At 44.0% G+C, this 23,644-nt stretch overlaps 1 protein-coding gene across 6 annotated transcripts in view; it reads left to right on the top strand.

Annotated features, from left to right (window-relative positions):
* LOC110533749 (transcription initiation factor TFIID subunit 1) overlaps window positions 1–23,556 on the top strand; it is a 59,873-nt gene extending 36,317 nt beyond the window's left edge. For 2 of the 6 annotated variants that reach the window (XM_021618244.2, XM_021618242.2), the window contains exons 18-40: window positions 966–1,107; window positions 1,739–1,869; window positions 1,967–2,047; window positions 2,156–2,305; window positions 2,484–2,609; window positions 3,011–3,186; window positions 3,302–3,516; window positions 8,608–8,815; window positions 8,971–9,142; window positions 9,445–9,656; window positions 17,131–17,239; window positions 17,352–17,450; window positions 18,664–18,841; window positions 18,946–19,013; window positions 19,194–19,316; window positions 19,722–19,814; window positions 20,518–20,670; window positions 20,791–20,907; window positions 21,292–21,405; window positions 21,704–21,799; window positions 21,932–22,148; window positions 22,339–22,513; window positions 22,644–23,556. In XM_021618244.2, the coding sequence (XP_021473919.2) occupies window positions 966–1,107; window positions 1,739–1,869; window positions 1,967–2,047; window positions 2,156–2,305; window positions 2,484–2,609; window positions 3,011–3,186; window positions 3,302–3,516; window positions 8,608–8,815; window positions 8,971–9,142; window positions 9,445–9,656; window positions 17,131–17,239; window positions 17,352–17,450; window positions 18,664–18,841; window positions 18,946–19,013; window positions 19,194–19,316; window positions 19,722–19,814; window positions 20,518–20,670; window positions 20,791–20,907; window positions 21,292–21,405; window positions 21,704–21,799; window positions 21,932–22,148; window positions 22,339–22,513; window positions 22,644–22,866 (3,378 nt within the window). In that variant the 3' untranslated portion in view covers window positions 22,867–23,556. The remainder of the gene's footprint in view (window positions 1–965; window positions 1,108–1,738; window positions 1,870–1,966; window positions 2,048–2,155; window positions 2,306–2,483; window positions 2,610–3,010; window positions 3,187–3,301; window positions 3,517–8,607; window positions 8,816–8,970; window positions 9,143–9,444; window positions 9,657–17,130; window positions 17,240–17,351; window positions 17,451–18,663; window positions 18,842–18,945; window positions 19,014–19,193; window positions 19,317–19,721; window positions 19,815–20,517; window positions 20,671–20,790; window positions 20,908–21,291; window positions 21,406–21,703; window positions 21,800–21,931; window positions 22,149–22,338; window positions 22,514–22,643) is intronic. The other 4 variants (XM_021618247.2, XM_021618246.2, XM_021618243.2 and 1 more) reach the window with 3 other exon arrangements.
* Window positions 23,557–23,644: the final 88 nt, after the last annotated feature.

Raw genomic sequence — 23,644 nt, 5'->3', positions numbered from 1 at the left:
ATAAACAGGGTTGACCGTGACAGGGTTGACCGTGGCAGGGTTGACCGTGGCAGGGTTGCCCGTGACAGGGTTGACCGTGACAGGGTTGACCGTGACAGGGTTGACCGTGACAGGGTTGCCCGTGACAGGGTTGCCCGTGACAGGGTTGCCCGTGGCAGGGTTGCCCGTGGCAGGGTTGACCGTGGCAGGGTTGACCGTGGCAGGGTTGACCGTGGCAGGGTTGACCGTGGCAGGGTTGACCGTGGCAGGGTTGACCGTGACAGGGTTGACCGTGACAGGGTTGCCCGTGACAGGGTTGACCGTGACAGGGTTGATGATTTCATCTTAAATCAGCAATAAATCTCACTGTAACAGCTTGTTGTATGCAGCAGGGAGGGACAAAAGAATGCAACAATGGTAACAGGGTTGACGTGTTTTGCCGACCTACTCAGTTTTCCACCACTGAACACCAGAAATTGGAGTAAAACCAGCTTACCTGCTTTAAACTTTGATTTGACTGTTAAATGTTTTATTTTGAACAAAATATTTAATGAGAGTTGAGTTGACGTAACAGTGTTGACCTTAGAATGAGGGCCAGATTATTGTTTTCACCTTAAAATGTAATACTAATAACATTAAATAAATAATCATCATCAGAATTGACTTTGTCAAAGCAAAACATAACTAGGACTTTACAATGATAGTGACATGTTTTAGAAGTTCGGAGGTTAAGTGGGTTAAAATGTTCCTAGTCACAAAGAGTGCACAGAGGGACTTCAAAATGCTGAATTTAGAATTTCCCACACTGTTTATATTAAAGGGCACTTCATCTAATATAACAGGCTTTTATAATCAAGCATTTCTACTTCAAATATCAAAGGGACGCAAAAGGGACTCATTTCATGGAATGACCCACATACAAGAGAAAGCACACTTACAGAATACATGCTTGCCTACACTCATGTCTTCTCTGCTCTTCTGTGCAGGTGTTTATCTATCGGTTGTTCTGGAAGAGTAAAGATCGTCCCAGGAGAATCCGCATGGAGGACATAAAGAAAGCTTTCCCCTCACATTCAGAAAGCAGCATCCGAAAACGCCTAAAACTCTGTGCTGACTTTAAGCGTACAGGTAGAAACAACTAACCCTGCCATAACCCAATACAACCGTATAGCCTCATGTTTGTCAATAGTACGGTATGACACTCTGTCCTTCATTGTTTGCCCTCACAAAGATGAATAAGTAATGCAGAACTGTGAATATGCCTCGTGAACGTTGTCACTCACAACTGTCCAACAATCCTGATTTCCTCTTAACGTTTCTACTCCCATGTGATCTCAGGGAAGTGCTGAGGTGTAAGAGAGAGTGTTTAGCTGTGTGAGCTCAGAGATGGTGTGCCTTACTTTGACAGATAGGCGCCAGGAAAGAGAGAGGTCAGCATATTATGGATATGGAGTTTACTGTGGAGGTAAGGTGTGGTCTAAGGAAAGCATCAATAAGGACCCATAGGTTTGCAGGGTCCTTCGTTAATATCTGCTGTTCTGCTCCTGCAACACCTCCGCTATAAGCCTACAAGACACTTCAGTTGAATGGAAGGATGGTCAATTTGATGCAGCAGGGAAGCTTTCTAATCAAAAGTCTTTGGAGGGGGGGAATTGGCCATGCAAAATGCATCCATGAATCTTAAGTAAAGGTGGACTAAAGAGAACTTAGTAATACTTGTTATATGATTGAAACTCATTTGCCCTGCCTCTGTCCCCAGGGATGGACTCTAACTGGTGGGTGCTGAAGCCTGACTTCAGGCTGCCTACTGAGGAGGAGATCAGGGCCATGGTGTCTCCAGAACAGTGCTGTGCCTACTACAGCATGCTGGTGGCAGAGCAAAGACTGAAGGTAAGGCTGACAGGCTCCTTGTGTAGGTACCGGCTGTGATACCGATTCTCTTTATGGCACTGTGTGAACTATACCATAACTTTTCTCTCTCCTCCAGGATGCTGGATATGGTGAAAAGTCCTTCTTTGCCCCAGAGGAAGAGAACGAGGAAGACTTCCAGATGAAGATTGATGATGAGGTACAGCTCTACTGCTTCCCTTTCACGAAACATTGATTTTGATGCTCCATTGATGTTGAAAAAACGATGATCCATGATTTCACCAATATTCTCTGTGGTTCACCTTAGGTCCGCACAGCCCCTTGGAACACGACGCGAGCCTTCATCGCTGCCATGAAGGGGAAGTGTCTACTGGAGGTCATGGGCGTGGCCGACCCCACAGGCTGTGGAGAGGGATTCTCTTACGTCAAAGTACCCAACAAGCCCACTCAACAAAAGGTACTTCTCTCTCTTACCCCCAGTGCTCTGAAACACTTCTGCCAGATCAGGGGGCCCTAATTTCATTCATGCGTTCATAGCCTCCAGAAAAACAATACCTATTTTTCTGTTCTAACCATTCAACGGTGGTTTGGTGATTATTACTTAAGCTTAAGGTTATTTTATTTGTTGTGTTCAGGCCCAAGACGACCGGGAACCACAACCCGCTAAGAAGACTGTGACAGGGACAGATGCTGATCTGAGAAGACTGTCACTCAAAAACGCCAAGCAGCTGCTGCGCAAGTTCGGTGTCCCAGAGGAGGAGGTAATAACACAGTAATAACATAATAATCATCATCATCATTTGGGAGGTGCTTATATTGGTCCTGTTACACACAAGTGTGTAATGAAAATGAGTTTTTTTGCGTATCCCAACTCCCCCTGAGACACCCACAGAGAGTGGGGTCACGGCCAGGGTCATGATTGTACAGTGACCCTGGAGCATTTAGAGTTAAGTGCCTTGCTCAAGGGCACAGCAACAGATTATTTTACCTTGTTGGCTCCGGTATTCGAACCAGAAACCTTTCAGTTACTGGCCCAACACTTTAACATTGAGGCTACCTGCTGCCATTTAACTTAAATGTCTTCATTCCCTCATTTCATCCACCAACCTACGAATGAAGGCTATATCAATCTTTCAAACCAGTGTTTCTGTGTGTGTTTCAGATAAAGAAGCTGTCTCGTTGGGAGGTGATTGACGTGGTGAGGACCATGTCCACAGAGCAGGCCCGCTCTGGTGAGGGGCCCATGAGCAAGTTTGCCCGTGGGTCCCGCTTCTCTGTAGCCGAACACCAGGAGCGCTACAAGGAGGAGTGCCAGAGGATCTTTGACCTGCAGAACAAGTGAGGCCCTCCCATCCTCCCCTTTTCCAATTAAACATAATTCACTACCCGTTTCTTATAGGGATGCTGTAGTTGTACACTATCTGATGTTCCAGCCTGTCTGCCTTCCCCCCAGAGTATTGGATTCCACAGAGGTCCTGTCCACAGACACAGACAGCAGCTCAGCGGAGGACAGTGACTTTGAGGAGATGGGGAAGAACATTGAGAACATGCTGCAGAACAAGAAGACCAGCTCCCAGCTGTCCAGAGAGAAGGAGGAGCAGGAGAGGAAGGAGCTGCAGAGGATGCTGATGGGAGAGGAGAGCGACCACAAGGGACGCAAGGGCTTCTGTAAGTGTTGTGTTTGTGCGTTTCAGGCTTTTTTAAATGTGTTTACAGGAGTATGTGTTTACAGGAGTGTGTATGTGTCAGGGTTTATGCTAGGAAAATGTGGCGCCGGACAACGTGACCAGGAAGATTCAAATTTACCTGACCCATATGCAATGGGTGCATAACACATTATGGCGTCCACCCACGGTGCTCAGCATGACAGAAATCACATTTATATTATGGTAATGCTCTTAACAGCAACTCATGTAATGAAGCAGCCAATAAAACTGACTTTTCAAACATTTGGCAAAATGCAATTTGTGGGAAACCACCATTCTAAACAGCACACCTGGGAAACCACCATTCTAAACAGCACACCTGGGAAACCACCATTCTAAACAGCACACTTTGGAAACCACCATTCTAAACAGCACACCTGGGAAACCACCATTCTAAACAGCACACCTGGGAAACCACCATTCTAAACAGCACACCTGGGAAACCACCATTCTAAACAGCACACCTGGGAAACCACCATTCTAAACAGCACACCTGGGAAACCACCATTCTAAACAGCACACCTGGGAAAACACCATTCTAAACAGCACACCTGGGAAAACACCATTCTAAACAGCACACCTGGGAAAACACCATTCTAAACAGCACACCTGGGAAAACACCATTCTAAACAGCACACCTGGGAAAACACCATTCTAAACAGCACACCTGGGAAAACACCATTCTAAACAGCACACCTGGGAAACCACCATTCTAAACAGCACACCTGGGAAACCACCATTCTAAACAGCACACCTGGGAAAACACCATTCTAAACAGCACACCTGGGAAAACACCATTCTAAACAGCACACCTGGGAAAACACCATTCTAAACAGCACACCTGGGAAAACACCATTCTAAACAGCACACCTGGGAAAACACCATTCTAAACAGCACACCTGGGAAAACACCATTCTAAACAGCACACCTGGGAAAACACCATTCTAAACAGCACACCTGGGAAACCACCATTCTAAACAGCACACCTGGGAAACCACCTTTCTAAACAGCACACCTGATAACGGTTGCATAAGTGAACGAGATGAAATCTCAGTTAGAAAAAGAGGGTTAATCTAAAGATGCAACAACTAGGATGGGTTGCTATTATGACTAGTACAGTATGGTGCCTTTGGCTTCTGGACATCAACAGAAAGTTGAGATGAAAACCAATAGAACAGGAGAGAAATGGCATAGCGGTGGATCCAATAGGAAAGTAAAGGGAAATGACTCCTGTCTATACAGAAAAAAAAGAAAACAAATCTAAATACTTCACAAGAAAGCTTGACTTAGCCACAAAGGAATCAATGATCATTAGCTTCTTTTTTTAAATCCTGTGGATCGTTTCAAATCACAAGCTTAGTGGCAACGCACATGGCAATAGTCCTAGCTGATTATTGAGTTGCGACTGTCAGTTAAAAACTTCTAAAATATGTGTGAAGATAATGTGTCTTGAATATAATTTCAAATGTTGAGACAAGAAGAAGGGGAGGGGTGTGTGGCGAAGATATAGGGAGTCTCTCTCCAGAATGTCAGCTGTCTCCTGCCAATTGCTGCACATACATTGTTTCATTGTGTGAATTGTTTGCCCTTTAAAAAAAAAAAAAAATGTTTTATCAATTCTTCATTACATACAGTACCAGTAGTAAAAATACCGTTAATCCCCGTCATTTGGTTACAGAGTTCACCCCTGCTACACTTGAGTAACAGGTTTTGGTTTATTTCATGGAGTGCTCCTTGTGAGCAATGAACATGTCTGGTTTATCTGTTCTGATAATGTTGAGGGAGAGTGTGCCTGAGTACGCGTAGAAGTACCTGGCCTGCTGCGCAGAAATGTAGGAAAGTGTTTTTTAACATCCATTGCGAATGATAATACACGGAGTGTACAAAACATTACGAACACCTTCCTAATATTGAGTTGCACCCACTTTTGCCCTCAGAACAGCCTCAATTCATCAGGACATGGACTCTACAAGGTGTCAAAAGCGTTCCACATTGTTACTGGCCCATGTTGACGGCAATGCTTCCCACCGTTATCACGTTGGCTGGATGTCCTTTGGGTGGTGGACCATTCCTGATACACACATGAAACTGTTGAGTGGGAAAAACCCAGCAGCTTTGCAGTCCTTGACACACTCAAACCGGTGTGCCTGGCATCTACTACCATACCAATGGAGGCTCCCCAGAGGAGGAAGGGGAGGACCATCCTCATTGAATTTCATAAAAATAGTGAAACATTAAAAAAGTTATCCTTTTTAGATTAAACTATACTAATTATATTCACATCATCAAATAATTTATTTAATCACGCTGTTTTGCAATGAAGGTCTTCAGTATCCTCAACAGAACTCTGTCGGGTAGCACCGTGGTGTAGCCGGAGGACAGCTAGTTTCCGTCCTCTGGGCCGTCTCCTCTTCTCTCTATACACCAAGTCACTCGGCCTAATACAGGCAATTGTCATCTCCCGTCTGTATTACTGCAACTTGCTGTTGGCTGGGCTCCCCGCTTGTTCCATCAAACTCCTACAACTTATCCAGAACGCTGCAGCCCGCCTGGTTTTCAACTTTCCCAAGTTCTCTCATGTAAACCCACTGCTCCGCACACTCCCAGTCAAAACTCTCACTCCAAGACCATGGTGCTTACCTACGGAACAGCAAGAGGAACTGCCCCTCCCAACCTTCAGGCGATGCTCAAACCAAACACCCCAACACGAGCACTCCGTTCTGCCACCTTAGGTCTCTTGGGCCTCCCACCCCTACGGGCTGGAGTGTGTCAGCAGTTCCTGCAAGAGGAAGGCATTGATGCTATGGACTGGCCCGCCCGTTCCCCAGACCTGAATCCAATTGAGCACATCTGGGACATCATGTCTCGCTCCATCCACTAACGCCACGTTGCACCACTGACTGTCCAGGAGTTGGCGGATGCTTTAGTCCAGGTCTGGGAGGAGATCTCTCAGAAGACCATCCGCCACCTCATCAGGAGCATGCCCAGGCATTGTAGGGAGGTCATACAGGCACGTGGAGGCCACACACACTACTGAGCCTCATTTTGACTTGTTTTAAGGACATTACATCAAAGTTGGATCAGCCTGTAGTGTGGTTTTCCACTTTAATTTTGAGTGTGACTCCAAATCCAGACCTCCATGGGTTGATCAATTTGATTTCCATTGTTAATTTTTGTGTGATTTTGTCATCAGCACATTTAACTATGTAGAGAAAAAAGTATTTAATAAGAACATTTCATTCATTCAGATCTAGGATATGTTATTTTAGTGTTCCCTTTATTTTTTGGAGCAGTGTAGTTTAGCCTACTCAAACACCCAGCTCAAACTGAGAGGGATGCGATCTTACCTAGCTGGCTATGGCTATCTAACACTAGAACTCTTCCAAGTCAAGGTAAGCTTTTGGTTTTATGAATTTATTCCCACCGGGTCCCACCGGTATAACTGCTCAACTGCTTGCTAACTGAACACTGTACTGCGTGATTGTAGCGAGTTTACTAACGTGTTAATCCTAGTTACTATGTTTACTTGACGTTAGCTAATATGGTGACAATGATGTAGGCTGTGTATAGTGGTTAGCAGTTATGATATGAAGGATTGGCTTGGAAAGTTTTTTTTCACCTGGTCACAGACAGCTGATGTGTTGTACACTGAAGTCCACAAGCGAAGGGAAAAGGTGAGAGGAGGAGAGTGTGTAGATGCGCGAAGGAATTATCCAATGATCAAAGGGATCATGCTGTTTGTATGTGGCTGCTAATAAAGTGAACGGACGATTCTGTTGAAAAACGTTTTGTTAAGGAAGCAAACGGAACAAAACGGATAATCATACCTGAATTTGTCCAATAGAAACTCTCGTTTGCAACTTTTGGTGTAATGATTACACCCTAGATCAGCTAGGGTGTAAGGCGGTATAGATTGTGCAAGGCGGTATGGATTGTGCAAGGCAGTATGGATTGTGTCAGTGTCTGTCACCTAGATTACTCAAATTTCTCTCACCTACCTTTGTAAACTGTCATTCATAGGCTAGGTTGTAGCAACCTCATGATGGGTATAGGGAAGATTTGAGTATCATGTAGTAGCATATCGATTTTACATCGAGCTGGGTGAATGGGAATGAGAGTCATCCAATATACTGTAATAGAAATAAGACCATGCTCATAAAAATATATCATCCTCCCTCATCTTCAACGGCACCGACCGCTGCTGTACCATACCCCATTCAAAGGAACTGAAATATTTTGTCTTGCCCATTCACCCTCTAAATGGCGCACATACACAATCAAGGCTTTCACCTGGGTTCCTGGTCAGTTTGTCATGGAAAGAGCAAATGTCCTTAATGTTTTGTACACTCAGTGTATATTAAAAGTATTACTTCCTCACAGTAAGCTATTTGAAAAATCTTTCCAACAATCTCCCCCTCGGTAATCACCACTCCTCAGTGTGAAAGAGCTATAGGCCAATGCAGCCTACTGCTGCGTTGGCCTGTAGGCTATGAGTTCCATGCACAAATGTCTTGTATCATTGTAGATGGATCACAGTGTATGATCACGCGCTGCCTAGGAAGTCCTTATAAAATAATTGCCTCCACGTTTCCGTGGTCGGATTTTGCCTTTGGGCTACTTTGTAGAAAGGTAAGATATGCCTCATAATATGAAATATAACATTCCAGTTTCAAACAATTAAGTATGCTTTCAAAATGCATCCTGCCTCCAGCTCATATTGTAAAGTGGTGGGTGACGGGCTGATAGCCTGTTGCCTGCACTTGAATGGCAAATGAGAGCGCTTTAAATACCAGTTGAGAAATAAAAATAGCTCTCTTTATTTTTTAACACACAATTGCATTTAGAATTGTTGCATAATGAATGGGCTGATAAAAAAAGGTTTTACTCCATCGGCAACCAGCTGAGGAGCTGCAGGTGAAATCCAGCTTAAAATGTACACGCGTGATAGTTGTGTTAGATAAATCAGATACATGATGACCTACAAATTGGCAATTGCCGGCTAACGGAAACTCTGGTGTGTGTGACTTATATCTCTCTCTGTGTGTCCCTGCAGCCAGTGCCTTGTCCACAGGCTCCCATAAAGATGACGACACGTCCTCGGTCACCAGCCTGAACTCGTCCGCTACGGGACGGCGCCTCAAAATCTACCGTACCTTCAGGGACGAAGACGGCAAGGAGTATGTCCGCTGTGAGACGGTCCGCAAACCCTCCGTCATAGACGCCTACACCAGAATCAGAACCACCAAGGATGATGAGTTCATGTGAGTCCGTCCGTCTGTGTGGTGTGTGTGTTTGTGTGCGCATGAGGTCTGTTGTGTCTGCGCATGCGGTCTGTGTGTCTACGCCAAGTGTGTGTGTCCAACCTGTCACTAAGTCTCTGTCCAACCTGTCACTAAGTCTCTGTCTGCCTCTACAGAAGAAAGTTTGCTGTGTTTGACGAGCAACACAGAGAGGAGATGAGGAAGGAGCGGAGGAGGATCCAGGAACAGCTGAGGAGGCTGAAGAGGAACCAGGAGAAGGACAGGTTCAAGGGCCCCCCGGAGAAGAAGGCCAAGAAGATCAAGGAGAGGCCAGACCTCAAGGTAAAAGTAAGCTTGCCAGCCCATAATGATTCAACTCTAAGACTATCCTCCCCTGCTTTTCCATAACCTACTGTCTGTTTTCCTGCTGACCTGCTCTGTTTCTAAAATAGGATCATTCATTTCAAGATAAACCTTCCTCACTGTTTTCATACTTATTATATTGCTTATAATAAGCATGATAATGTAGTGTTTGCATGTGATGTGGCAGTTATTGTGCCATGTGATGCAGTGAGTTGCAGTTTCCATTCCTGTATAGCGTGTTTGTCTGATTGTTAACTACATCTCCTTTTCTTCCTCCCCTGCCCTAGCTGAAGTGCGGAGCTTGCGGTGCCATCGGGCACATGCGAACCAACAAGTTCTGCCCGCTATACTACCAGACCAACGCCCCGCCCTCCAACCCGGTTGCCATGACAGAGGAGCAGGAGGAGGAGCTGGAGAAGACTGTCATTCACAACGACAACGAGGAACTCATCAAGGTGGAGGGAACCAAGATCGTCCTCGGCAAGCAGCTTATCGAGAGGTACAAACACACACAGGCTAGACATTCAGGAGAAAAGGAAACTTAAACTGAAATATTTCCATGTTACTAGAGTGACCAAAGTTTTTTTTACTATATTTACTCTTTTACTGAGTCGGTAATGCCAGCTTCGAAGCACCAAAAGGTATTGCACAGCTAATTGAGCTTCTGTAGATCTGTCCATTATGCGCTGTACGTCTGTCTAAATAACCACATTTCCATCCAACCATTTCATGCGGATGAATTACCTGTCACATTAAAAAAGTCACAACCGGGCTGATGGAACATGAAATGCCGGTACAATTTTATAAATGCTGACAGACAATTTGTGTCTATAAAATTTAAAATAAAAATTATATGAGAAATGGTGGCAGAAACGCCTTGATGCGCATGTATTTATATAACAACCATCATACCATCATGACTAGTTAAATAAAGGTTCAATAAAATAAAAAATACAGAAGTAAACTTTGAGTCAGGCGGTGGATGATATGTTGTGTGGTCCTCCCACTACGACTTGGGAAAGCATGCAGTTTATTAGGCTACAGATGTAAATGATGATGAAAGTGCACGGTGATGAGATTGATGCTCCTTTCCAATGAGAGAGTCTTATTCTGGTGAGATGATGATCGATACTTGGTTGCTGTTTGACAAATACAAATAATATTGCTCTTATCCATAAAAATCTCATAGTGTAGGTAGCCTACCCGCACTCTATCTGTGAGCTGTTGGCTAGAGACCATGTGCCATGACCAAGGGAGGCACATTTTCTATAGAACGCAACAGTTGTTGTGACAAACCAGTAGAGTTGAAAATGTGATGGAAACCCATTTAACTTGTATTTTTCAGTCAGTACATGGGAATTTAATGGCAGTTACTTGTAATGTGCACACAGAGCCGGTCCTGACCTCCCCGGGGCCCTAAGCAAAATGCTGCTACGGGGCCCTCCTACCTGACCTGTGAGCCATGTAAACCATTTACCACTGCCACACAGTCACACCTGACAAACCAGTGCTCCCACTACAATCCTCCCTCCTTTAAAACAGTTTGCTCCATCTGTCAATATTTATTGAATGGAGTATTTTCTATAGAATCTTAAGATAAGTGAATATTAAAATTTACATAAATAAGAAATTGTAGAAAATATAACATTTGGAAAATAATAAAATATAACACTGAGCTTTTGCTCTGCTGCCTGGTAATTAGTCCAGTCCTCACAATATTATACAATTAGCTTTGTCTAGACAATGTAAATATAAGCCTATAGGCTATGGCTATAGCTACAGTGCCCCCTTGAACTTTGCGACCTTTTGCCACATTTCAGGCTTCAAACATAAAGATATAAAACTTTATTTTTTTTGTGAAGAATCAACAACAAGTGGGACACAATCATGAAGTGGAACGACATTTATTGGATATTTCAAACTTTTTTAACAAATCAAAAACGGAAAAATTGGCCGTGCAAAATTATTCAGCCCCCTTAAGTTAATACTTTGTAGCGCCACCTTTTGCTGCGATTACAGCTGTAAGTCGCTTGGGGTATGTCTCTATCAGTTTTGCACATCGAGAGACTGAAATTTTTTCCCATTCCTCCTTGCAAAACAGCTCGAGCTCAGTGAGGTTGGATGGAGAGCATTTGTGAACAGCAGTTTTCAGTTCTTTCCACAGATTCTCGATTGGATTCAGGTCTGGACTTTGACTTGGCCATTCTAACACCTGGATATGTTTATTTTTGAACCATTCCATTGTAGATTTTGCTTTATGTTTTGGATCATTGTCTTGTTGGAAGACAAATCTCCGTCCCAGTCTCAGGTCTTTTGCAGACTCCATCAGGTTTTCTTCCAGAATGGTCCTGTATTTGGCTCCATCCATCTTCCCATAAATTTTAACCATCTTCCCTGTCCCTGCTGAAGAAAAGCAGCAAACCATGATGCTGCCACCACCATGTTTGACAGTGGGGATGGTGTGTTCAGGGTGATGAGCTGTGTTGCGCCATTTACGCCAAACATAACGTTTTGCATTGTTGCCAAAAAGTTCAATTTTGGTTTCATCTGATCAGAGCACCTTCTTCCACATGTTTGGTGTGTCTCCCAGGGGGCTTGTGGCAAACTATAAACGACACTTTTTATGGATATCTTTAAGAAATGGCTTTCTTCTTGCCACTCTTCCATAAAGGCCAGATTTGTGCAATATACGACTGATTGTTGTCCTATGGACAGAGTCTCCCACCTCAGCTGTAGATCTCTGCAGTTCATCCAGAGTGATCATGGGCCTCTTGGCTGCATCTCTGATCAGTCTTCTCCTTGTATGAGCTGAAAGTTTAGAGGGACGGCCAGGTCTTGGTAGATTTGCAGTGGTCTGATACTCCTTCCATTTCAATATTATCGCTTGCACAGTGCTCCTTGGGATGTTTAAAGCTTGGGAAATCTTTGTGTATCCAAATCCGGCTTTAAACTTCTTCACAACAGTATCTCGGACCTGCCTGGTGTGTTCCTTGTTCTTCATGATGCTCTCTGCGCTTTTGACGGACCTCTGAGACTATCACAGTGCAGGTGCATTTATACGGAGACTTGATTACACACAGGTGGATTGTATTTATCATCATTAGTCATTTAGGTCAACATTGGATCATTCAGAGATCCTCACTGAACTTCTGGAGAGAGTTTGCTGCACTGAAAGTAAAGGGGCTGAATAATTTTGCACGCCCAATTTTTCCGTTTTTGATTTGTTAAAAAAGTTTGAAATATCCAATAAATGTTGTTCCACTTCATGATTGTGTCCCACTTGTTGTTGATTCTTCACAAAAAAATACAGTTTTATATCTTTATGTTTGAAGCCTGAAATGTGGCAAAAGGTCGCAAAGTTCAAGGGGGCCGAATACTTTCGCAATGCACTGTATATGTCTCAAAATAGCACAATAAAGCCTATACAGTGTGATTAACTTTGGTTCCCTCTGCAGCCTGGGAATTTTCAGCATCAGCATGGCCACCAGCCTGTCTGGGTACCAGTCTATCTGGACTGTCTGGAAGTAATGGAGAAAGTATGTCACATACAGTGCATTGCGAAAGTATTTGGCCCCCTTGAACTTTGCGACCTTTTGCCACATTTCAGGCTTCAAACATAAAGATATAAAACTGTATTTTTTTTGTGAAGAATCAACAACAAGTGGGACACAATCATGAAGTGGAACGACATTTATTGGATATTTCAAACTTTTTTAACAAATCAAAAACTGAAAAAATTGGGCGTGCAAAATTATTCAGCCCCTTTACTTTCAGTGCAGCAAACTCTCTCCAGAAGTTCAGTGAGGATCTCTGAATGATCCAATGTTGACCTAAATGACTAATGATGATAAATACAATCCACCTGTGTGTAATCAAGTCTCCGTATAAATGCACCTGCACTGTGATAGTCTCAGAGGTCCGTTAAAAGCGCAGAGAGCATCATGAAGAACAAGGAACACACCAGGCAGGTCCGAGATACTGTTGTGAAGAAGTTTAAAGCCGGATTTGGATACAAAAAGATTTCCCAAACTTTAAACATCCCAAGGAGCACTGTGCAAGCGATAATATTGAAATGGAAGGAGTATCAGACCACTGCAAATCTACCAAGACCTGGCCGTCCCTCTAAACTTTCAGCTCATACAAGGAGAAGACTGATCAGAGATGCAGCCAAGAGGCCCATGATCACTCTGGATGAACTGCAGAGATCTACAGCTGAGGTGGGAGACTCTGTCCATAGGACAACAATCAGTCGTATATTGCACAAATCTGGCCTTTATGGAAGAGTGGCAAGAAGAAAGCCATTTCTTAAAGATATCCATAAAAAGTGTTGTTTAAAGTTTGCCACAAGCCACCTGGGAGACACACCAAACATGTGGAAGAAGGTGCTCTGGTCAGATGAAACCAAAATTGAACTTTTTGGCAACAATGAAAAACGTTATGTTTGGTGTAAAAGCAACACAGCTGAACACACCATCCCCACTGTCAAACATGGTAGTGGCAGCATCATGGTTTGGGCCTGCTTTTCTTCAGCAGGGACAGGGAAGATGGTTAAAATTGATGGGAAGATGGATGGAGCCAAATACAGGACCATTCTGGAAGAAAACCTGATGGAGTCTGCAAAAGACCTGAGACTGGGACGGAGATTTGTCTTCCAACAAGACAATGATCCAAAACATAAAGCAAAATCTACAATGGAATTGTTCAAAAATAAACATATCCAGGTGTTAGAATGGCCAAGTCAAAGTCCAGACCTGAATCCAATCGAGAATCTGTGGAAAGAACTGAAAACTGCTGTTCACAAATGCTCTCCATCCAACCTCACTGAGCTCGAGCTGTTTTGCAAGGAGGAATGGGAAAAAATGTCAGTCTCTCGATGTGCAAAACTGATAGAGACATACCCCAAGCGACTTACAGCTGTAATCGCAGCAAAAGGTGGCGCTACAAAGTATTAACTTAAGGGGGCTGAATAATTTTGCACGCCCAATTTTTCAGTTTTTGATTTGTTAAAAAAGTTTGAAATATCCAATAAATGTCGTTCCACTTCATGATTGTGTCCCACTTGTTGTTGATTCTTCACAAAAAAAATACAGTTTTATATCTTTATGTTTGAAGCCTGAAATGTGGCAAAAGGTCGCAAAGTTCAAGGGGGCCAAATACTTTCGCAATGCACTGTAGTTAGTTTACACAAATGCACTTCTGTCATGCAATCTTAAATGTTACTAAGTGTGTAACATTTGAATGTTTGAATTAAAATATTACCATTAAAATATTCTTCTTCTGCACATTCTTGAGGAACAATCATCAATGATGTCATCATAGGACATGCGTTTCCCCACGTCATGATTTATGGTCATGATGGCCAGACAACTCAAACGTTCATGATTTATGGTCATGATGGCCAGACAACTCAAACGTTCATGATTTATGGTCATGATGGCCAGACAACTCAAACGTTCATGATTTATGGTCATGATGGCCAGACCACTCAAACGTTCATGATTTATGGTCATGATGGCCAGACCACTCAAACGTTCATGATTTATGGTCATGATGGCCAGACCACTCAAACGTTCATGATTTATGGTCATGATGGCCAGACCACTCAAACGTTCCTGTGACACAGAAGACCTCAGGTAGCTTTCGATGAGCTTTCATTTTGAAAAGCTTTTTTCTGCCGATGCTACTGTTACTGGTGGGGTGACTGCAATTCTTAGGGCCAACCAAAGGTTAGGAAATAGTTCCTCCAGGGTTTTCTCACATAGAAAGGAAAGCAGCTCAAAGGCAGTCAGTCATCTTATCTGATGGCAGATCAGGTACATTCTGAATCTCGTGTGCCAGATCCATTCCACTGATGTCACAGTCATCTCTGAAGGTTAGAGTGTTTTCAACTTCCATGCAGTGAGCCTTTAAAGATCAACGGAACATCTGAGAGGCAGTGCTGAAGTTCAGCAGCACTCCATATTTGGTTTTCACCTGGTTGAGTGTTTCAAATCTCTCATCCATGGATGTCACAGCAGAGTCGACCACAATGTTGACTTCAAGGTTTTTCAGTGGGTCAGTCACTGGTTCATCAGGAGCCTCATAGCTGAAATGCCTCTTGCTGTTTCTCAGTCTCTTCTCTTTCAGAACAGCCTCTACATTAATTTCTTCACAAATGCTTTTGGCTGTTGTCTGGGCCTCAGAGAATCCAGTTTCCCGGTATGTAGTGAGGGAGGCCTTTGCATTTGAGATTAAATTCACTGCGATATCCAACTGCATTGAGGCGGATTGGAGGAGCTTGTTCACCTTGTTTGTCATTGTCTGTATCTCACACCATACGACACAGCAAATCAGAATCCTGATATCTGATTGCATGAACACTTTGGAGCCTACTCTCCCATCTTGTGTCCCTCCATGACTTCACAGTTATGTTCGTGTTTCTTTAAAACACTCCATCTTTGTGTGCCAGCTGAAAAGAAGGTGAAGAGCTTTTGCACATGCCCCCCCCAAAAAAACTGCATCTTTTGAAGATTTGGCAGCATCTGCAATGACAAGGTTTAGAGTATCTGCTCCCCATGGGACGTACACGACTCTGGGATGTTTTTTGAGCAGTCTGGCTTTACTCCTTGGTGCTTGCCCTTCATGTTGGCCCCATTATCATAAGCTTGCCCTTTACAATCTTCAAATTGAATCTTCAGCTCATCTCAGATGACCGTAGATAGATTCAAGCCTGTTGTAACCTCAACATTCACAAAGTAGAGGAAGTGCTCTTTGATCTCTGGCTTTCCCTTTAAAGCCACGCTTCTCAGAATAATGGACATTTGCTCCTGGTGACTAATCTCCTCTACTGACAAACTTAAGCAAATCACCTGTCAATTATAGATAACAGTACTATTATTAATTTTATCAGCTGCATCAGGCCCATTTAAACTGGCTCCCCCAGATTTCCATTTATACATTTTCAAATATAAAATACTTTTTATACTCTGGCTTGGCTGAATACTTGATGGTTATTATTTACCCACAATCCATTTTGTACAGTATGCCCAGCTAATCACCATTTTAAATTCAATATATAAATCAATAGTCAAGGGCAATCCATTGCTTTTCTTCTTGCATTAGTCCAGAGTTGTAACTAAACCTTGACTGAGAGACTAGATAATCATTGTCTTGTTTTAAAATGATGTCCGCCTATGAGGAGTGCGATCACGCCCATATATTGTCTGGACTGGTCCCCACAGAGGTTGCTGCATGGAAAGCGCGAGTTTAATTTCATGCACGCACATATGAACACATGTTCACACGCGACGCGGTTATCTTTTCCCAAGCTGCAATTTATAAACACCATTGCCCGTTGGCGTTTATCAAATGTAATAAATAGTTGTATTTCACTATCACTTTTGTCAGGCATAAAGTCACAGAACACAGCCCTGGAAGTGGCTGGCAAGCAAGACACTGACAGACCAAGAGATGCACTGCCCAGCTAGGTTAGCAAGACAGACAGACGAGAGGGAGATACACTGCAAGCTAGCAGATCAACTTAACGTTACTGTTATTTGCTGACATCAAACTTGGAGAGGAGAGAACACAAGTTTACCTGATCGCTGTTCCCGCAATTCACTTTCATTGTGTTTTGTTTCTCTCTCTTCGTGACCAGAAGGGTAGTTCCGCTTCATCCTCTCATCCAAGTTGTAAACATTGACACCCGCTTTGACACGAGGGGGAGGCGGGCCCTTGCATGATTTGCAGGGCCCTACTCAACTTGCGTAGTGAGCGTATAGGGCCGCCTTGCTCTTTGTGTACTATGTCATCACACACAGCCTTTTATCCGCAAAAGGTCTGTTTGATGGAAACGCATCTCTGGTGGATTTAAAAAAATATATTTCTGAATATTCACATGGAAATCTGTCACAAATTGGATGGAAATCTAGCTAAAGTTTGTGATCTATCATGTTGTGCTGCTGTGTAAAGGACCATGTTGTCTCCTCTTCCAGTGCTGATGAGGTGCGCAGGAAGTCTCTGGTGCTGAAGTTCCCCAAACAGCATCTTCCCCCCAAGAAGAAGAGACGTGTGGGGACCACTGTACACTGTGACTACCTCAATGTGAGCCTAGTTGTCACTATATTGACTGTTGTTGTATATTCAGTTCAAGCATGGTCTAGAAATCTTTAACACTGTGATTGTTGTTTTGTTGTTACTTGTCGTCCTCTCACAGAGGCCCCACAAATCCATCCACCGCCGACGCACTGACCCCATGGTCACCCTGTCCTCAGTCCTGGAGAGCGTCATCAACGACATGCGGGATCACCCTAATGTAAGCTACACACACATTCACACAATTCACTGCTTACTGACTGACTGACTGACTGACTGTCTGTCTGTCTGTCTGTCTGTCTGTCTGTCTGTCTGTCTGTCTGTCTGTCTGTCTCCATTTTATAGTCTCTCACTCACTCACAAACTCTCCTTCCAGACCCACATCAAACATTTCCAATCCAAAGTTAAATCTAGAATTGGCTTCCTATTTCGCAACAAAGCCTCCTTCACTCTACTGCCAAACATACCCTTGTAAAACTGACCATCCTACCAATCCTCGACTTCGGCGATGTCATTTACAAAATTGCCTCCAATACCCTACTCAACAAATTGGATGCAGTCTATCACAGTGCAACAGTGCAATCCGTTTTGTCACCAAAGCCCCATATCCTACCCACCATTGCGACCTGTACGCTCTCATTGGCTGGCCCTCGCTTCATACTCGTCGCCAAACCCACTGGCTCCATGTCATCTACAAGACCCTGCTAGGTAAAGTCCCCCCTTATCTCAGCTCGCTGGTCACCATAGCATCACCCACCTGTAGCACGCGCTCCAGCAGGTATATCTCTCTGGTCTCCCCAAAACCAATTCTTCCTTTGGCCGCCTCTCCTTCCAGTTCTCTGCTGCCAATGACTGGAACGAACTACAAAAACCTCTGAAACTGGAAACACTTATCTCCCTCACTAGCTTTAAGCACCAACTGTCAGAGCAGCTCACAGATTACTGCACCTGTACATAGCCCATCTATAATTTGCTCCTTTGCACATTATTTAATTAATTAATTTAATAATTTAGCCCAAACAACTACCTCTTTCCCTACTGTATTTATTTAATGTTTTTATTTATTTTTGCTCCTTTGCACCCCATTATTTTTATTTCTACTTTGCACATTCTTCCACTGCAAATCTACCATTCCAGTGTTTTACTTGCTATATTGTATTTACTTTGCCACCATGGCCTTTTTTTGCCTTTACCTCCCTTATCTCTCCTCATTTGCTCACATCGTATATAGACTTGTTTCTACTGTAATATTGACTGTATGTTTGTTTTACTCCATGTGTAACTCTGTGTCGTTGTATGTGTCGAACTGCTTTGCTTTATCTTGGCCAGGTCGCAATTGTAAATGAGAACTTGTTCTCAACTTGCCTACCTGGTTAAATAAAGGTAAAATAAATAAATAAACACACAATTGTGTTGTCTTTACCTCGTCACAGACATACCCCTTCCACACGCCGGTCAATGCCAAGGTGGTGAAGGACTACTATAGGGTCATCCCTCGTCCCATGGATCTGCAGACGCTACGGGAGAATGTGCGCAAGCGTGTGTACCCCTCCCGGGAGGAGTTCAGAGAGAACGTGGAGCTCATCATCAAGAACAGCGCCACATACAACGGTACAACTTAAAACCACTTGAAGCCTTAGAGAATGACTGTAATATTGGACTCTGTGCGACCGTTATGTAACTTATTGAGACTGTAATTGTTTTTGTGTATTCAGGTGCCAAACATCCAATAACCCAGGTGGCGCAGACCATGCTGGACCTTTGTGATGTGAAACTGAAAGAGGTACGTGTGAACGCGGAGGAATTCCTGGATTGGTGCCATTTTGGACACCGCCCAAAGTCTGCTGCCCTGTTTGCAGAAGGACGAGGCAAATGTTCAGCAACTCTTGGAAGAGAATGGAGGTGGCCTTCAATAGTAGTACTTGTTTATTATTAAAGGGGTAAATTCCTTTGTCTTGTGCAGAAGGAAGACAGGCTGGTGAGACTGGAGAAAGCTATCAACCCCCTGCTGGACGATGACGACCAGGTAGCCTTCTCCTTCATCCTGGACAACATCGTCACTCAGAAGATGATGGCCGTGCCTGATGTGAGTGGAGCCACCCGTCGTCAGGGTTTCTACTTTCTTTCGGACGCTTCAGGTGTCACAGAGAGAATATCTGCTATTAGTATTTTCTCTGTGTCCAAGTCATTTTAGTGAGCCTAGCAGTTAGAGCGTTGGGCCAGAAACCAAAAGGTCGCTGGTTTGAATACCCGAACCAACAAGTTCACAAATATGTAATGTGCCCTTGAGCAAGGCACTTAACGCTAATTTGCTTTAGGGGTGCCGTACTTCTATGGCTGACCCTGTAAAAACACATTTCACTGCACCTATGTGCAATAAAATATTTATTTTGAATGTATTAAAATATTGACAATTGTGGCAAAACTTCAATCAAGCACTCAGTTGGATGATGTTATAACTGTCCTTACTCTGCCTCTGTCTCCTCTTCAGTCTTGGCCGTTCCACCATCCAGTCAACAAGAAGTTTGTTCCAGACTACTACAAAGTGATAGTCCAACCCATGGACCTGGAGAATGTCCGCAAGGTGAGTTAGTTAGGGGAAGTGGACTTCAGTGTCAGCTTTGAGGAAAACCACAACAAAGACACCTTTTGGATCCTTCCATGCCAAGATGGATCAAACCTATATGTCGTAGATGATTATACACTGAGTGTACAAAACATTAAGAACACCTGCTCTGTCCATGACACTCACCAGGTGAATCCAGATGAAAGCTATGATCCCTTAGTGATGTCACTTGTTAAATCCACATCAATCAGTGTAGATGAAGGGGAGGAGACAGGTTAAATAATTATTTTTAAGCCTTGAGACAATTGAGACAGGATTGTGTGTGTGTTCCATTCAGAGGGTGAATGGGCAAGACAGAAGATTGAAGTGCCTTTGAACGGGGTATGGTAGTAGGTGCCAGGTGCACTGGTTTGTGTCAAAAACTGCAACGCTGCTGGGTTTTTCACGCTCAACAGTTCCCTGTGTGTGTCAAGAATGGTCCACCACCCAAAGGACATCCAGCCAACTTGGAAAGAATCAACATGGGCCAGCATCCCTGTTCTGAAGCTGTTCTGAGGTCAAAGGGGGGGGTGCAAATCAATATTAGGAAGGTGTTCTTAATGTTTTGTACACTCAGTGTATATGTAATATACAGAATATATTACAGAATGTGGTAGATGGTAATATGTGTAATATAATAATTTATGTTATTTAAAAGTCTCTGTGTGCTGTGGTCCAACAGAACATATCCAAACACAAGTACCAGAACCGGGATGTGTTCCTGTTTGACGTCAGCCTGGTCCACACCAACAGTGTCAAGTACAACGGTCCAGACAGTCCTTACACCAAGACGGCCCTGGAGATAGTCAACGTGTGCAAGCAGACCCTGGCAGAGGTGTGTGTATGAAACAGCGAGAGAGGGACATAATGAAACTCTTTATACTTTGTCAAATGACGAATCATGTTTATGATCCTCCAATAAGGATCATTTGACTGTTGCTTGATATCTCCCCAGTATGATGAGCACCTGACCCAGCTGGAGAAGGACATCTCCACAGCTAAAGAGGCAGCTCTGGATGCAGCAGACCTGGATTGCCTGGACCCCATGACTCCTGGAACCTACACATCACAGGTAGCAATGTTCCTGTCCCATAAGTATGGGCCAGAAACCAGACAGATACAACCAATGGGCCCTTACATCCCTATCACCCCCAGTCACCAAATAAAGTACTTCAACTCAACCCTCACATGCTCCAGAGTTGGGGAATGCAACTCCTCTCCAAGGACCTACTTTTTAACCTCCGTCTGCTGTAGTCTCTCTATTACATAGCCTCTTCACATTCTAGTCTTTCTCTGCCTCGTAGTTCCTCTTTAGCACTGTTGTCTGCAATTCAGTAGCTGTTTCTATAGCCTCTGTATATCTTAATTTCCATGCTATCCTTCCTACCCTGTGGGTTATCTTTTCTCCTCCCTCTTTCCTGTGTGTGTGTGTGTGTGTGTGTGTGTGTGTGGGCAGCCTGCCGATGTGTTTGACAGCAGTGCCTCTGTGAGCCTGCACAGAGAGCCCAGACTCTTCTCTGAGGTTAAGGCATCTCTTATGGCTGTTCCAGAGAAGAGGGGGTTAGGGAAGGTACGGAGAGATCCCCCAGGAGTATAACGGCGTCTGACCTCTCCTTTAACCGCCCTCTCGCCTCCCATCCATCCTTTCCTCCCCATAACTCATTTGGTTCATGTGTCTGCCTGTTTTTTCTTATGTGTTACTTTTGCTCCTAATTGTGACTGCTTGTCGTACTAGTGTTCTGTTTGCCCTGACAATTATCCATTTTCAGCCATCATCTCTATTGCTTCACAAGTCATCACTCTGTCTTTCCCCAGAAATATCCCTCCTGTCTCTGTCAGTGTTGCTTAACTTCTCTGTGTGTCTCCAGGGTCGTCATAGAAGACTAGGAGAGGAGGAGTCAGACGTGGACATTGAGGGCTTCGAGGAGGAGGAGTATGACTGCAAGCCCAAGACACCAGCGCCTGTAAGACTCTGATCGTGGAGAAACAATATGGGGTTTAGAGTGGATGGATTTTGAAAGGGAGGGATTATGTATTTGGAGACAGACTGATCTACAAACAAACTAGTCCTTTTGATGATGATGACTGTTCCCCAGGCTGAGGATGGTGAGGGAGACCTGGAGGATGAGGATGATGAAGAGGAGATGCTGTTGCCGCCGCCCCGCAGACGACTGCAAGGCCACAATGATGATGATTATGACGAGGATGAAGGCTCCAGTCAGCCAGCCCAGGCCAGCGTGCTGTACCAGGACCTGCTCATGTCAGACGGAGAGGATGACGCCAGCGAAGAGGAGGGAGACAACCCGTTCTCCTGTGAGTCACACTAGGGTGGAGATTGTCATAGGATGGAGTGAGATTATAAATAAAAATTAAATTGACATTAAGAAGTATATCAAGGTTAATTAAAACCTACATCCTATGATTTGGGGATATCTGTAGGACACTACAGACTGTATGTGAGATATGAGTTTCTAATGGTGTATCCGGCCCTGTCCCACCCTAGCGATCCACCTGTCAGAGAGTGGCAGTGACTCAGACAGAGAGGTGGAAGTGCGTCCCCTGCCCCCTCCCAGACCCCACCAAGAGACAGCCCGCATGGGCCTGGAGCAGGACGACAGCATGATGTCATACGGGGAAGATGTGCCGGATGAGACCCACCTGGAGGACAGTAATGTCAGGTACAACATGGAGCCGTCAACCACCATGGCCGACATTATGTACATGGTGGATTTGCATCGTTGGTTGGCTCTTGGGCCCTATTAACCCACACTTTACCCATCCCTCTCTTTCTCTCCCCCTTCACCATAGTTATGGGAGCTATGAGGAGCCGGAGGGTCAGACCCAGACCCAGACCTCCAGCATGGGCAATGGAGAGGGCTACGGCATGAGTGAGGAAGAGGAGGAAGATAAAGAGGCAGCTCGAAGGAGGGGTCCCAGTGTACTTTCCCAGGTGCAGCTGAGTGAGGATGAGGAGGACAGTGAAGAGTTCCGGTCCATCGGGGGTGACAGTGACATGGACTCAGACAACTAGAGAAGTGTTCCACAACACACACACACACACACACACTTAAAGATGCAAATGTGCTCTACAATCATTATAACAGACAGATCCACATCCATACACATTAATTCAGGCTCACTAAAAGAATACACCTTAAAATTGCAGGCTGAATTACATGCACGTACTGTCATCATAACTTTATCTCATGTCAGTCAATCCCCCAATGATAGTTAAGACTGTTTGCTGTCCGGTCATTACCACACCTATGAAGTCTCTATGATAAACTCCTGTGAGATCAATATTGTACAAAATGTTCAATCAAACTGAAGTGAGCTTGTTTATCTATAATGGCAGGATTAAATTGGAGTTGATGCTTTAAGTCAATGTTTTCTACTGGTTATGCTCTTTTCAGTGTACCGACACATGTATATATTTTTTTTTACAATTGAATAGCGTTTTATTTTATGGTTGTGCAGAACTTTGGCCAAAATGAAGATATTTGAATAGTCAGCTTTGACAATTGTTTGTTTTCAGTGCCACGTCTCATCTCAACCTTTTGTCTTGAGACACTGGGTTGAGTGATCGAAAAATACTGTTATTCCCCATGAACTATTATGATTGCAGCCTGGATTTTCAGGCATTTGAGATGTTTCCAGCACTGTTACTAGGAAACTCAAACTTCCAAGGAGATCCTAAATAAAAACCAGAGATAAGACCATCTTTTCATTGTTTGTTTTGGGGGATAAATGTTAGCTGTATCTGATGTAACCACGTTGAAGTTGTCCTTTCGTGTTATGCTGTGTTGCTT

The sequence above is a fragment of the Oncorhynchus mykiss genome, chromosome 10 (assembly GCF_013265735.2).
Source record: "Oncorhynchus mykiss isolate Arlee chromosome 10, USDA_OmykA_1.1, whole genome shotgun sequence".
Classification (NCBI taxonomy): Eukaryota; Metazoa; Chordata; class Actinopteri; order Salmoniformes; family Salmonidae; genus Oncorhynchus; species Oncorhynchus mykiss.
Note: the sequence above shows the minus strand (reverse complement) of the source record. Positions and strands in the feature narration are given on the sequence as shown.